The 16279-nt window shown below is 42.6% G+C and overlaps 1 protein-coding gene across 2 annotated transcripts in view; it reads left to right on the top strand.

Annotated features, from left to right (window-relative positions):
- psme4b (proteasome activator subunit 4b) overlaps positions 1 to 16067 on the top strand; it is a 42916-nt gene extending 26849 nt beyond the window's left edge. For both annotated transcript variants that reach the window (XM_076296305.1, XM_076296304.1), the window contains 6 exons: positions 176 to 261; positions 397 to 525; positions 2006 to 2161; positions 12246 to 12408; positions 14033 to 14166; positions 15539 to 16067. In XM_076296305.1, coding sequence (XP_076152420.1) covers positions 176 to 261; positions 397 to 525; positions 2006 to 2161; positions 12246 to 12408; positions 14033 to 14166; positions 15539 to 15673 — 803 coding nt within the window. In that variant the 3' untranslated portion in view covers positions 15674 to 16067. The remainder of the gene's footprint in view (positions 1 to 175; positions 262 to 396; positions 526 to 2005; positions 2162 to 12245; positions 12409 to 14032; positions 14167 to 15538) is intronic.
- The last annotated feature ends 212 nt before the right edge of the window (positions 16068 to 16279 follow it).

The raw sequence follows: 16279 nt of genomic DNA, 5'->3' as shown, positions 1-16279 counted from the left end.
CTGGATGTTATGTACCCAAGACACTGCTTTTCTATTTGAGATCATAGGGTGTTTGAGATCATAGGGTGTTTGAGATCATAGGGTGTTTGAGATCATAGGGTGTCCACTCTGAGATGCATAATGGTCACTGAGCGCTGGGTAACAACACTGATATGTGTGTTGTTGTGTGTTGCAGTGTTGAAGTGGCTGATGGCCAGTGCTGGACGCACCTTCTCCACTCCAGTGCCTCAGCAGCTGCAGCTCCTGCCTCTGCTCTTAAAGGTACAACTCCCCTCTGTGGAGGAGCTCCACGCTGTTAATCCCTCCTCTGTGTGTGTGTGTGTGTGTATGTGGGACTTGCTGATGGATTTCATGGTGTGTGTTCTGACTCTTCTCTCCCACGCTCTCTGTTGTCAGATTGCTCCTGTGGAGAATGACGACAGCTACGATGAGCTGAAGAGGGACGCCAAGACCTGCCTGTCCCTGATGTCCCAGGGCCTGCTCTACCCTGAGCAGATCCCCCTGGTGCTGTCTGCACTGAAGGAGGTGAGCTAGACACCAGTTTATGGACCCAAGTCCGAGTAGAAGGAAAAGTCTGGGGAAGGGAAACTACTGCACTTTATTGCTGAATAAGAGCTGAGGTGATTCCCCCTCTGTGGGTACTTGGCTGGTGGAACTGGTGGAGTGCTTCAGAGCTGACGCCAAATCTCTCCTGGCGTTAATGTAGCTATAAATGTTCCTTTCTGGGCCAGTCGCAGGGGTGCTAATCTCATTTAAATAGAGAGCTATTTATTGAGAAATTGAATTAGTGTGGACGTCAATGCACTCGTTTGAAGAGACAGAAGGTGTTGGTCTGCTTTTTCTGACTGAGACAAGTCAAATAAAAAACAAATCTGAACATTGTTTATAGTCTCAGGACCAATGTCTTTGTAGTGCTCTACGGTGTGAAGGGCACATGTTCCTTGCTTGCTTTAATGAATGCTGAAGGTGTGGGATTTGAACAGTCCATAAGAGAAATAGTACAAAGCTGAAGTATTAAATATTTAGTGTTTAGTTTTAAAGTACTAAATATTTAGTATTTCGTTTTTCTTATCTTCTACTGTCTCTAAACAGTGGAGTTTTGTTATGTGTTTATATTTACCCTTTCTGCTGTAAGTGCATGTTGTGTGTGATGTCTGCTACTGAGACCTTGAATTTCCCCTTGGGGGATCAATAAAGTATCTATCTATCTATCTAAGTGCCGCAAAATACCACGAATACTTCAGCAGAAGTTGTTCAGTGTCACAGGTAACTGAGGTAACTGGGTGGTCACATGAGAGTTGACCGTATTTGGTTTAGTATCTTATTATCTACTCATCTTTTCAAATAAAATATTTATACAATGAGGGGAAAGTGCTGACATTAACTGTTTGACAGTAAGCCTCTAAATAGTGTGTTGAAGAAGCAAACTCTGACAAATACAATGGTATAATGTCGCCACCTGCTGGTCAATACTAAAAGTGTTAACCATATTCTATGCAGGGACAACACTGTATCGTACCCATCTCCTGAATTAATCACTACCACGTGACGCTCGGATTTATTCTGCCAGAGCACCTTTATTCTATCAAAGACGCCAGCCAATCATACGGCAGAGATTCTGTTCTCTGTGTGCGTCTGATAAGCATTCTCCATTTTTCACATTACTTATCTTTCGTAACATTCACTAAAACTATTGTACTGTCAGCACAGACACATCACAGAATGGAGTATCAAAAACAGATAATCTGACAATCGTGCAATTACGAGATTGAAAGGCAGACAAAGCTTCTTTGGTGAGCTTAGATGAAGTTAAAACTTTCTGGAGAAGGTCATGCAGGATTGAGAATTGAAATGGTCGTATTGCTGAATTGTTTGAGTGGTAGTAAACTCATGCCAATTCGGCTCTGATGTGTGTCTTTGTGTGTGTGTGTGTGTGTGTGTGTGTTTGTGTCTTTGTGTGTGTGTGTGTGTGTGTGTGTGTGTGTGTGTGTGTGTGTGTGTTTAGATTGCAGGCAGTAGCTCATGGCACGCCCGCTTCTCGGTACTGACCTACCTGCAGATCATGGTTTTCTACAACCTTTTCACCCTGCTGGATGACCAGGAGTCCGTCAGGGATGTCCGAGGTCTGGTCATTAGGCTGCTGGAGGATGAGCAGCTGGAGGTACAAACACGCATCCACATCATACAGACAAGTGCACACTCTAAACTTGTTACCGTCTTTCCCTTAATGCATGTTGGGTCTCCTACCCTACCCTATCCTATCTTATCCTACCCTACCCTACCCTACCCTACCCTACCCTATCCTATCTTATCCTACCCTACCCTACCCTACCCTATCCTATCTTATCCTACCCTACCCTACCCTACCCTATCCTATCTTATCCTACCCTACCCTACCCTACCCTACCCTATCCTATCTTATCCTACCCTACCCTACCCTACCCTACCCTACCCTATCCTATCTTATCCTACCCTACCCTACCCTACCCTACCCTACCCTATCCTATCTTATCCTACCCTACCCTACCCTACCCTACCCTACCCTCCCCTATCCTATCTTATCCTACCCTACCCTACCCTACCCTACCCTATCTTACCCTACCCTATCCTACCCTACCCTACCCTACCCTATCCTATCTTATCCTACCCTACCCTACCCTACCCTACCCTACCCTATCCTCCCCTCCCCTACCCTACCCTAATATTGTGTGTGGGCACTAAGCGGTTGGGGGTTGAGGGGTATACATACTATTACTCACGCAATTATCTTTGACATATTCAAAGACTTTAGGGGGAGTATTTTGAAAGTTCACTAAATCAGCTCTAGTAGATCAGGAATCCCTCTTTACATTTACTTATACATATAGATTATGTATGCTGCTATGACACATGTTGGCCAGAGCCATATAAAGGTAGAGTTGTGACAATGGGTGTTCAAAATTCGTTAAGGTCAAGTGGTTCATGTAAACTTCAAAAAGTTCCCGGAAGTGATTGACAATGGATTAGAATGCATTAAATAAGCTACTGTTCAATGAGAAACAGAGCCACAATTTTGGGTAATTGACAGACAATAAATGCATTAATATACAATATTTATAACACAGTGTAATTGTTGTGTAAATTGTGTAGTTATCCTACCATTACAACAATATTAAATTAAATTTCAGGTGACCTTTTTTTCTCCCTTTTACGTATGTGTCACTTAATATTAATTTCTGTACAAAACCAAGACGGGAAATTCTTTAGAAAACGCAATAGCACCCACCCCATAAGTGTACAGGGATTAAAGTTCTCCGTCCTACAACGGATTTCCGTCAATTTGATTTTAGAAATGCCATATTTGAGATCGATGCAGATCCGATGAGAAAAAAATAGGAGGGGGGGGGGGGCTACCACCTTTTCTTTTCCTTTTTTTAAGGCAAATAATATATTGAATGTGTGTGTGATGGTAAATGTTTAAATACCTAATAGTGTTCTTGAGAACTTTCTGTGTCAATCAGTGACCGCTCAAGAAGATACGTCAGCCATGAGTTTCGCTTTGTTGTAGCTACACGCTTGTCTTATTGGCCTGGGGCGTTTGCTTAAAAAAAAAGAACACGTCTGGAGGACTAACGGTCTAAAAGTTGGATTATAGTGACACAATCGAGACAGCTGATGAGGTTGGCCAATCCGTTTAACTTTTTTGGATACGATACATTGTGAGCTCTATTTGCGAATTCAGAGAAGAAGCGTAGGCTGTGTTCTTTCCGTGCATCAATGTAGACAATTTCTTAGCCTACTATCGCGAACTCTTGTCAGGGGAGGTCATTCATTTTGGGTGTCACCTATGACTTGAACAGCCTGCTATGCCACCCGATGCAACCTATTATTGTTACAGTTTTTAATCAATGCAACTAGCATTATGTGTAAAGCGACACAATATAAACCGTAGCCTATGCAAATTATTATCCCATCTGTTATGACATGTACAACAATTAGTTTTTTCACAATTTGCGACGGAAGGTTTTGACTGAGCGTGTTAACATAAAATAATAACTAGATGTACCGCAGAGCGGTACAAAATATGACCGCCGCCCAGTCCAGCACATTTTTTCCACAAAAATAAATCACGCTGAAAGGCCTATATGATTCTAACTGTCTCACTAAATTGCATTATCCACACTCAATTCTCACTGATATCTGCTAGACAACAAGTACCAAAACATGATTAGTTCATAGATTTCACATGTAAAATTAATTTTATACAACCCCACCTCCATCTTGCCTGTTCATAATTCTGAGAAATTCTTGAATTGTGTGCATATACATGTTTATGTTATGCGTGTGTGTGTGTGTGTGTGTGTGTGTGTGTGTGTGCGTGCTTGTGTGTGTGCCTGCGTATGTGCCTGTGCATGCAAGCGTACATATGTCTACTGTGTGAGTATGTGTCATACGTATGATTACTGTGAATGTATGTGTGTGTGTGTGTGTGTGTGTATCTGTTTGTGCACATGTGTGCACATGAAATGGGTTAACATGACCCCTGGAGGCAAACATACGGAAAAAAATGGTCATCCTAGGCCCTACAGTTCTCAAGATATTCACAGAGAACTGTGTCTGCCCTATCCTTCTTTCGGGGGGTCCAGTCCAGCGGGGGGGCTACAGATCAAAACGAAAAATTACGGTTCCATGCTATCCATGTGGGGGTACATGCCCACCAAGTTTTGTGTACCCCGGTCTTTCAGTGTCCTGGGAATCCTTGTTGGTGTACGTCACTAAATGTACACATAAATTATTTTATTGTAAGGCCCCCCATGAACGAAAGTACACAAAACTTGGCATGCATTTGGAGGGTGTCATAATGATCCTACACTTTTAATTTCGTGCAGTTTTGACCTTGTCAGCCAGAGATATTGTGATGAAAACACCTAATTTTTTGCTTTTTCATTTTTAACTAGGTGGCGCTATACATAAAATAAGTGGTAATGGGATGGGTTGACATGCCCCCTTTAGACCAACATACATAAAAAAGGTGGACCTCCTAGGCCCTACGGTTATCGAGATATTCACAGAAAACTGTCTCCGGCCACCTACAGGCCAGTTGGTGTATAGTAACATAAATTAATTTATTGTGTGGCCCCCCATGAACGGAATTCTACGAAACTTGGCGTGCATACAGAGGGTGTCATAATGATCCTACACGTCCAATTTTGTACAGTTTTGACTTTGTTAGGTCACAGATACCTTCAATTACAACACCTCATTTTTACTTTTTTGTGTTTAACTAGGTGGCGCTATACATGAAATGAGTGGTTATGGAATGGGTTGACATGGCCCCTTGAGAGCAACATACAAAAAAAAAATGGTCCTCCTAAACCCTACGGTTCTCGAGATATTCACAGAAAACTGTGTCTGCCCTACCCTCCTTTCGGGGGGTCCAGTCCAGCGGGGGGGGCTACAGATCAAAACGAAAAACGATGGTTCCATGCTATCCATGTGGGGTTACATGCCCACCAAGTTTCGTGTACCCCGGTCTTTCAGTGTCCTGGGAATCATTGACAGAAATTTGGGCATGCGAAAAAAAAAAAAAAAAAAAAAAATCTGACTTAAACCTATATGACCGCCGCTTCTCTGCGCGGCGGTCATAATAATATTGTCATCATCGCGACCTGTTGAGTAAGGGGGTCAGTCTGTGACGCATAGACATATGCCTTGTAGCCTATTTTGCTTAGGCCTCTTTTAACGACAGTAGGTTGTAAGTGTATGTTGACAAAAAATAACCATGCAATTAAAATAGTCAACTTAAAACTTCGCTATAAAATATTATTAATTTATAGCACAAAACCATAACCAGTAGGCCTACCAGAACCTCGCATATTAGCGTCATGATTTGTGTGCGTCCAGTGTTGGGAGGGTTACTTTCAAAACGTATTCCGTTACAGAATACAGAATACATGCCCAAAAATGTAATCTGTAACGTATTCCGTTACGTTACTCAATCTGAGTAACGTATTCTGAATACTTAGATTACTTCCGCATTGAATTGCATTTTATAAGTGTAGGAATGCAGCCATCAAATCATGCTTAGGCCTACTACTAAACAGGCCTATTCTGGTGTGTTCTTCTGTTCCAAATGGCTGAAGTGTTAGGCCCACATAGGAGAATGTAAAGTCAACTAACTACCTGAGTAATCTAAGCTACCTGATACAACTTTAAAATAGCAAAGTGACCATTAAAACTACAGCAGGCGACTAGGCTAATTAAAATAAACAAATAAATAGGCTACTTTAAGGGCGTGGCCAGAAATTATCGATCCAATGTGTGTCTCAATTGTCCCCCGCTGACCACCTCACACATTTCTCTAGATTTTTCAACGACCTTACATGACACAATGCAATAAAATATGCCAAAATATACACATAATAATGTTTGTAATGATACCAGTTACGTTTAACAGCAACATAAGTGTAATGAGCTATTCATTGTCGAAGGTGCATGGTGAAGTGAAATTCTTACTTTGGAAAAAAAAAAATTGCCGATATCCTTGGATGGGAGATCCTAGTGTCGTTCAAATTTTCCATGATCAAAGAGGGCACTAATACGCATGTGCATAGCAAAAATCACAACTTGGGCTTGCTGTGCAAGCAAGATATTTAAGGTGTCTCAACTGTACGCATGTCTCAACTGTATTCAGTCTACCCTAATTAAGGTGTGCCTGTGAGATTTTTTGGTGGCATCAACCCAGCTACATGTGAGGGGCGCATATGACAGGTGGAACGCAAATGACCTGTAAATGTAAACACTATGGGCTAGGCTACTGTATATCAGTGCTCTCAAAATGAACGTGATCGCGTAATGACAATCAAAAACCGCGCGTTAAAATATGCTAGGCCTACTCGCAAGAATAATTCTTCAGAGGCTGCACCATATAATTCATTTTAAAATGTAAATGTAGATCTAGAAAAAATAATAATCTATAAAGCTATTTTAAGTTAGAATAAAAAACTTAGAATGCAGTGCCTATTTTAGAGATTGGTTTGATTGTAGCCTAGGTCTAAATCAATACGTGAATTAGGCTTTGCTTATTGCTTAGCAAACGTGTAACCGATTGGCTGAAGTAGCCTGAGCTATTAATACTTGGGAAAATATCCTTTGAACAGACATCAGGAACCACGATCAGTGAGGAATAGGAGTTACCTCCACTTACTTTACTCAATTTGCTGTGCAAACAGTCATTTCAGGGTCTCCGATGACACTTCCATAATGCGCGCTGGCTGCGTTTTGAGGCTAGTGCAAGACAGTGCAAGACGGCAGCTTGGATTTAAACATGTAAACAATTTCATCATAGCTTTCAGGAGCTTCTGGGAAATGGAGTTGCCTTAATTTATTTAGAGAGTGAACAAACTTATGAAACAGATAAGTATCGTCATGTAATCCATTGATTTCAACAATGTAACTGTATTCTAAATACCAACTATTTAACTTGTAACTGTATCGGAATACAGTTACTCATAATTTGTATTCTGAATACGTAACGCCGGTACATGTATTCCGTTACTCCCCAACACTGTGTGCGTCTATTTGGCAAGGCCACTAGCTGTCATGGATGCGTTGTTGCTAAAGGAAGGCACAGGTGTTATAAGTTAAAAAAATAATGGAGATGGGCAGCTGTTGAAAACGGCGGAGAACTAGCAAGCCATGGTGTAAAGAAATTAAAGTGCCAGGTTTGCTTTTAGGCGGTTTGCTGCAAGAAAATTGTTTATGGATGCAATAGGAAAACGTTTTAGCACGCAACCAATCAGAAGACCGCCAAGGTTAACGTTTGTGCACTTCAGGACATCTTCCCTACCTGGTGCAACTAGCCACCACGACAGAGGTAGGCTACGTTTATCTATGGCTGGCTGACCGTTTTTGCGCTCAGCAGGCTATGCATGTTCTTTCATAGCGCAACACGACCTGTCCCTCACCATATCGCAACCTCTTGTCAACCTTATACAATCTGTTGCTGAAGACAAAAGCGCCCTCTCCAGATTGTCGTTGTCAAATGCGCAGATCTCCTGCATGAGCACACACAGTATTGCTGCTCATTGGAATACTGATTTGTCTGTAAAACTCAAAATTACCATGTTTTCATTAAATGCTGATGAGGCAACAAATGGAAATATGAACAATATCTCGAATGTTCTGATTCGTTACTTTGATGAGGAAATGGTAAGTCTTGCAAACTTGATTTTATCGATTTTACTTGGTGTTGAATTGCATATTAACAAGAAAAAAAAATCTCCCCTTTAAACACTTTTGGCCTGAAGTAGTTAAATAAGAGTGTAAGTTAAAGCCTTTCTTCAATATTGCTGCAGTAGACAAGAACAGCAATGGCTAGTCAGCAATGGTCAGGGATGGTACTGAAATATTGTTTTGTTCATCAGAAAAACTCAATCTCAATCAAGAACACTCTCAATTCGCCTTATTCACATGGCGGCCATTGGCGGCTAAAACGAGGCTACAGGGTACACAAACCATGGGATTGTTATGTTCTATGCATTCACCTGTAGGTGGCATTAATTATATAGTAAGTGTACCCTGTAGCCTCGTTTTGGTTTAAACCATGGCCGCCGTGTGAATAAGGCAAATACCCTTTACTTTACTGTTTGCATCTTTTTGTACATTAAAAACCAATAGGTCGCGACAGCAATGAACAACGTAAGACTTATGGCCTGAAAAAAGTTCAGTCAAACGATTTTTTTTCACTTTAATCCCTGAGTGTAGCCTAGGCCTATCTAAATTATCATTATAAAAAAATGACCTAGTACGTGACTCAAGAGCTGTAAACCTTGTTTTTGAGACTGCGTGTAGCCTACAAAAGCGCATGGAGATTTTAATTTTGCAACGAGAAACTGTAGCACAGCTAGTCAAACATTAACTGAAGAAACGTTTACGTTACTGTAAGAAAATTATTATTAATATTGTATAACCATTTGTGTAAGCAGAAATATTGTTGTGCTGAGTTCTAAGAACAGAGAGTTCAAGTTAAATGTTGTTTTGCTGAGTTCTAAGAAGTGTGCACCCAGACAGACAGGTACTGCACCCTGTCTGTGTGTGTGTGGGTGAGATAGAGTATGTCACAATGAAGTCGCTATGTCTTGCTTCCTATTTTCTGTGTGCATCTGTACAATAAAAGACACAGCTTTTGGGCTGCAGAGTCAGAGACTGATGGTGTGAGGAATTCTTCCTTACTACGTGTTGTGGTTCTTGTATCTATATGTTGGGGTTAAATTCCCTGACAGTTACCAACAATGTTAACAACAAACTCAGCTTTACTGCTGCAAACAAAGTTGGCTATATGCTTCGCCATATAACGAATCAGCTAGCCTTGTGATAACAAAATCTTTACCTTTTGTTTAGTCCACTGAAAGTTATCCACATATCAAACGATTAAATACACAGTTATGGAGGAATTGTTTTGGGGAAGCAGTTGCACTATATCCCACTTTTGCTGCCTTTAAGCCACTTAAATCCATAGCCTAGATTAGCATTGCGCATACGTTACAACTTGACATGATGGTGAAGCTAAATGCCCAAGAAACGTCACGTCATAAAAGTTGTAGGCCTACTAACGCAAAAACTTAATGACAGCTTGTTCGTGGTGGTGTAGTGCTGCCTAATTGAAATGGGATGGGCAAGGGTTATCTTATATTCGGCTATTAGTGTGGCACATTTATTGGGCTTTTAGCCTCTTTTAATTTATTTGATGAGGAACTGATAAAGACTGAGCAGCAGAAAAGTCATATTATATACATCAATCGTTTATTATTATAATTAGGCTATTGATAGCCTACTATTACTTTACTACTATTACTGTTTTTAGTTAGCCTGGCGAGCCAGACCCACATTAAAATGTAGGGTCTGGGCACTCACCGTTCGCGGTGCTCAGTCCGAGGGGCGGGATAATCAGTTGTCTTTTAAATTCCCTCTGCACGCAATAGGATATTTGTTTTCAAGTAGCAGGGAATTCAAGCCAAACCGTTGCAACTCTGCCATCAATCATTATGTTAAGCCCACCAAACGACTCTATACACAATTTCAATGTCCTGATTAAGTTTAGATTTCTGGAGCTCACAAGCCAACGGAGAGTTGCTAGACTAGCCCTGGCTAGGGGCGCGTCTAGATTTGTAGGCTAGTTTTTAGTGGGTCCTAGCAAGCCCACTATTGTTCTTCTTAAGTTTTCTTTCTTTCTTTCTTTCTTTATTATTCCTTTTCACCCACTTTTTGTTCGAACTACTGCTCCTAGACCGTTTGAGCTATCGACGCGGTTCCAACTCCAAAAATTCAGGCCCGAACTGGTGTAGCTTGCTTGTTACTTTCGTGTAGCTGGCCCTTGTCGTTTTCGCGTTATTCCCGTTTTTCTGCGTTTTTTGGCGGAATGTTCAGGATTTTAATTTTGATTATGACATCACAGCTCTAATTGTTTAAGCTTGCACCTGGCAGAGTTCTAAGCCATCTAGCAATGTCTAATGGGCTGGGCTGGGCTGTCTGTGTATATGAAGGTGTGTGCATGTAACTTTTGACCCGTATGTCCGATTTCCATAAATAAGGTACCGTTGGAATCCTTGGATGAGGCCGAGTTCAATGCCCCTAATCAAACCCACTCTTGCAGTTCCTCGGAACCGCAATTCTAGTTATTATTATTATTATTCGGATGAGGCAAAGGAATGTACATCTGAGTCTGAAATGTTGGCTACAAACAGTCTATACTGCTGTAACTGCACTGCTGCTATTATTAATTGTTAGCTTCAGGGAACTATTTGAAGCTTCCATTAGCTGCCATTGTTGGAAGAAAATGTAACATTAGCGTCAATGGAGTTGTCGCAACTCTACCTTTATATGGCTCTGATGTTGGCTATATTGTGTTGTTCTTGGGTGAGAGAAACAAGATTTGGCTATTTGCAAGAAAGGTGGACACAATGTTGAAGCTGATGTTAAAAGGAATGGCTTAGCTGGAGCTTGGATGCAGGGGAGTGTTGTTGCGCTCAGATGATCTAGAGTTTAGCCAGGTGCGTTTGAACCAAGAGTTGAAGAGAGAGAGAGAGGAGTAGTTCGCACACTGAAAGAAATTACTTAAAGTCTTCAGAAGTGAGTTTTTTCATTTAATTTTGGGAGCAAGAGCAGACGTTTCAGCCGTCCGGCTATACTCAGTGCTCACAGTCAGTTAGCTGGAGCTTAAAACATTTGCAAAAAAATAATTGTCTGCATCCTGACGATTTGATACATAAACTATAAATGTGTTTTGCTAATTGTAACCTGTGATAATTGTGGTAAAAACGATTAGCTCACTGCAGGAGGATTCACACAGCACAGCATCCTATTTAAAAGCTGTGAGAGCTATCATGAGTAGCTATAGCCAGAAGGCTAAACAACCTGATTGAGGGATGGCTAATTGGAACTAGCTTGGAACTAGCCTAAGTGTTTATTTGCCTCTCATTTTCACAAGTTTGAAAAAGGGATTGGTGTTCTACTAACCGCATCAGCACTGTTAGTTCCTCCTGCCTTGGTGAGCAACACAGTTCTCTGTACATGTATGCGTGCTGTCTGAGCCATAGAGACTGCTCCGCTTGCTGTTACTAACTAACATATAGTCCTGCAATTTTTGGAAGAAACCAATACTCTAGGAAAGGGGGTGTATGACTCTTGAGATAGGTTGTATGACAAAATAAGAATGATTACATTTGACTCATGGTATTTAAGATTCAGATATATCTCACTTGTACCTAAACTATGTGCAACCATAAACAATGGTTGGTCTCATTAATCCAGACCATGCCTGTAGCCACAGCCTGGCACCAAACGATGTACAAGGTAAACAGTGAGCTACAGATTTACTAGTTAACGGGTCATAGTGGCCAATCCAGATTAAGGAGGTGAACAGATAAACAGTTGCCCGGGTCAAGGCCCTGTTCTGTGTAGGCGCCTGTGTCCTGTCCTTCAAGACGAGACACTCTGTCCATTGTTGTTGTTGTTGATCTGTCCTTTGGCTGTAATTGGGACCATCTGCCCCATGAGGGAGGGTAAACCAAAGAATCTAACAATATAAAATGACCACAACAACAGATTACAGTGACAGTAAGTCAATAATTAAATAGCAGTTAAAAAAGTCGAGATATTAAAAATCACCTAGCTGCCATGGGTACAGCGCTTCTGCCAATCATCATGAGCATTTCTCTCTGCCCCCCCCCCCCACACCTCACTGTTGTCCACCTCTACCTCGTCAGGTGCGAGAGATGGCCGCCACCACCCTGAGTGGCTTCCTGCAGTGTGGCTTCCTCTGCATGGACGCCAGCATGCAGAGCCACTTTGAGGCCCTGTGTAAGACGCGCCTGCCCAAGAAGAGGAAGCGGGAGCGGGGCTCTGTGGTGGACACCATCCCCTCAGTCGGTGCGGAGCCACACATCCTGCACACACACATCCAGCACACACACACATCCAGCACACACACACATCCTGCACACACACATCCAGCACACACACACATCCTGCACACACACACACATCCTGCACACACACACACATCCTGCACACACACACATCCAGCACACACACACATCCTGCACACACACACACACATCCAGCACACACACACATCCTGCACACACACACACACATCCTGCACACACACACACACATCCTGCACACACACACACACACATCCTGCACAAACACACACACATCCTGCACACATCCTGCACACACACACACATCCTGCACACATCCTGCACACACACACACATCCTGCACACACACACATCCTGCACACACACACATCCTGCACACACACACATCCTGCACACACACATCCTGCACACACACATCCTGCACACACACTTCCTGCACACACACATCCAGCACACACACACATCCTGCACACACGCACACATCCTGCACACACACACACATCCAGCACACACACACATCCTGCACACACACACACACACATCCTGCACAAACACACACACATCCTGCACAAACACACACACATCCTGCACAAACACACACACATCCTGCACACATCCTGCACACACACACATCCTGCACACACACACATCCTGCACACACACACACACATCCTGCACACACACACACACATCCTGCACACACACACACACATCCTGCACACACACACACACATCCTGCACACACACACACACCCTGCACACACACACATCCTGCACACACACACACACCCTGCACACACACATCCTGCACACACACACATCCTGCACACACACATCCTGCACACACACACACACATCCTGCACACACACACACACATCCTGCACACACACACATCCTGCACACACACACATCCTGCACACACACATCCTGCACACACACACATCCAGCACACACACACATCTAGCACACACACACATCCAGCACACACACACATCCAGCACACACACACATCCAGCACACACACACATCCTGCACACACACATCCTGCACACACACATCCTGCACACACACATCCTGCACACACACACATCCAGCACACACACATCCTGCACACACACATCCAGACAGACCATTAGCTTGGTTTGACCTCATCGGAACAAGACACAATTTCTGACATTTTCTTTGCTTTATTCTTTGTTTTATGACCTCACAGGGCCACTTGAAACGATTATCAGCTTCACATCATGAAACCAAACTGATAATGATAACAATAGCCTACTAAAGACAAACAAATATCTATGACTACCTAAAACAGTTTTAAATAAGAATCTTTGGCATATTCCTCTTGCCTATTTCATGAGCCTGTATGAAAAAAAACCTTCTCACTTTGCCTCACGGCACACTGGTTGAAAACCACTGTGATGCATCATATACACTAAGCCAGAAGACAACTGTGAGCTTGAATATTGCTTTAAGTTAGGTTTTTCTTTATAATTGGTGTGCAGTTGAATTTATTGTGCGGGGAATGTCACATGTCTTACACACATCCCTTTTGTGTGCGCGTGTGTGTGTGTGCGCGCGTGTGTGTGTGTGTGTGTGTGTACAGATCTGGTGCGGCGCCATGCAGGGGTGTTGGGTCTAAGCGCCTGTGTCCTCTCCAGCCCTTACGACGTGCCCACCTGGATGCCCCAGCTCCTCATGGACCTCAGTGCCCATCTCAATGACACACAACCTATTGAGGTGACCGGCACACATATACATGCAGATCTGTAGACGCAACACATCCAGGGGAGGAAACAGGCCATATCCACTAACTAATGTATTAGGCCTTAATGGTGTATCCAGTGTGTTTCAGTACAGGGAGACTATTGAGTTAATAATATTGGTGCTTTTGTATCATTACATCCTGGATATTTTGTATTTCACCCTCCCAGCTATATCAGTTATCCAACATTGTCCCAAATATTAGCATTTTAATTTCTATAGTTAAACACCACAAGCAATATGCTTTCACACATTGTATATTCATTGTATATGTTGCATCTTTCCAACCCCACTACCAATATCTGTTGTCCAACACTAGGTCTGAGAAATTAGCATTTTAATGGCTATTGTCAAAGCTGAGGCACCACCAGCAATTGGCTATCTGTCTGTGGTTGTTGTTTGTATATGCCTTCACACATAAACTAGCCAAAGCTCTTCTGCCAGAGCTCTCCCTGTTCCCTCCACTTTATGTAAATTGTCCATTTAGCTTTTGTAAGTGTGCATGCAAACTGTTGTTTTGTAATGGAGCACTTGAGTGTGATGGAATACTGCAGTTAGAGATGTTGGACCTATTTAGAAATTTCAATTTAATCTAATCTCCCACGTCAAAACAGATTAATCCAATTGTCTCCAGAGATGTCATGTGCTTCTGGCTCAGTGGGACTAATGGGTCTATTCTATTGTCTCCATTGGCATCGTCATGGTGAACCTTTGGAGCTACAGATTTCCTCAGGCCTTAGTTACAATTCAATTGCAAAAATAGTCCCACACACCTTAATCAAACCTGCACATTACTTATACAGAGCACACTGAGGTGGCCTACTGGTTAGGGCTTCGGACTTGTAATCGGAGGGTTGCCGGTTCAAACCCCGACCAGTAGGAACGGCTAATACTTACTTATACAACGGCTATACTTACTTATACTTATTACCTATACAGAGCACACTGAGGTGGCAGACTGCACATTACCTACACAGAGCACGCTGAGGTGGCAGACAGCTCTGTCCCACACTGGGAAGATGTTTTTTAATCCCACGTCTGGAAGAAACAAGGGAACAAAATATTTCACTTTACTTGTAGCTTCAACAAGGTTCTGGTTCTTAGCATAATGTTCTATATGCTTTTGATGTTCAATTTCCCCTTGGGGATCAATAAAGTATCTATCTATCTATGTATTGAATGCTTCCCTTGAAAATACCTGTATTGATGGGAATGAGCCTAGAATTCAAACATTTATGTATTTGTACACATAAGTGAATTGGTACACCAGCAGTTGAGGGGCACAAGTGTAATGTTTCCAGTAAATGATTCCAATATCAAAACCATTTTTCTCTTATTCCCCCTCTAGATGACCGTGAAGAAGACGCTGTCCAACTTTCGCCGCACTCACCATGACAACTGGCTGGAACATAAACAACAGTTCACCGATGACCAGTTAGGGGTGCTCACTGACCTGCTGGTGTCTCCCTGTTATTATGCCTAGACAGGTGAAGCCACCCGCCAACACGCTCCCCACCCGAGCAACAGCTGAAGCCCATGCGAGTCCAACACAGACTCTCCCAGTGCTGCTCATGTCTCTTCTCTTCCCCAGGGCAGTGCATACCAGGCTCTCTAATGCTGCAAGTTGTAGTGTTCTATTTTTATTTAAAAAATGAAATTTTTATTTTATATAAAACGGTAATTAAAGCTATTATGCAGAAGACGTTCGGGGCAGGGAGGGGGTGATGGGTCGGAGACCATCATCCTCCTGTGGCAACGCTCCTCTGTATGGGAGGCCAGTCCCCAGCTCTGCCTACACTACAGAAGACCCTCTGACACAAGACTCTCTGACACCAGCCAGACCCAGCAGCGATGGGCCACTGGGGGGGTAAGGAGGGGGGGGGGGGGGTGTGTCACACCCTGTACGTACTGTAATGTATGTATATTTATAGTCCACATTTCTTTTTGTTTTGGCATTTTTTACTATACTTAATATTTAAGGTTGACCAGTGCCGGCAGTGAACAGCCTGCAGTCTGTAATATTAATGTACAGTTAGTTTTTTTTTTGATTTCCAGAGTGTGACTGTGATCGAAAAGGAAAAAAAAAAAA

The sequence above is a fragment of the Alosa pseudoharengus genome, unplaced genomic scaffold (assembly GCF_046254945.1).
Source record: "Alosa pseudoharengus isolate Yale_2024_CS ecotype anadromous, Long Island Sound unplaced genomic scaffold, YU_APseudo_1.1 YU_APseudo_1.1_scf_20, whole genome shotgun sequence".
Lineage (NCBI taxonomy): Eukaryota > Metazoa > Chordata > Actinopteri > Clupeiformes > Clupeidae > Alosa > Alosa pseudoharengus.
This window is presented reverse-complemented; position numbering and strand designations above follow the sequence as displayed.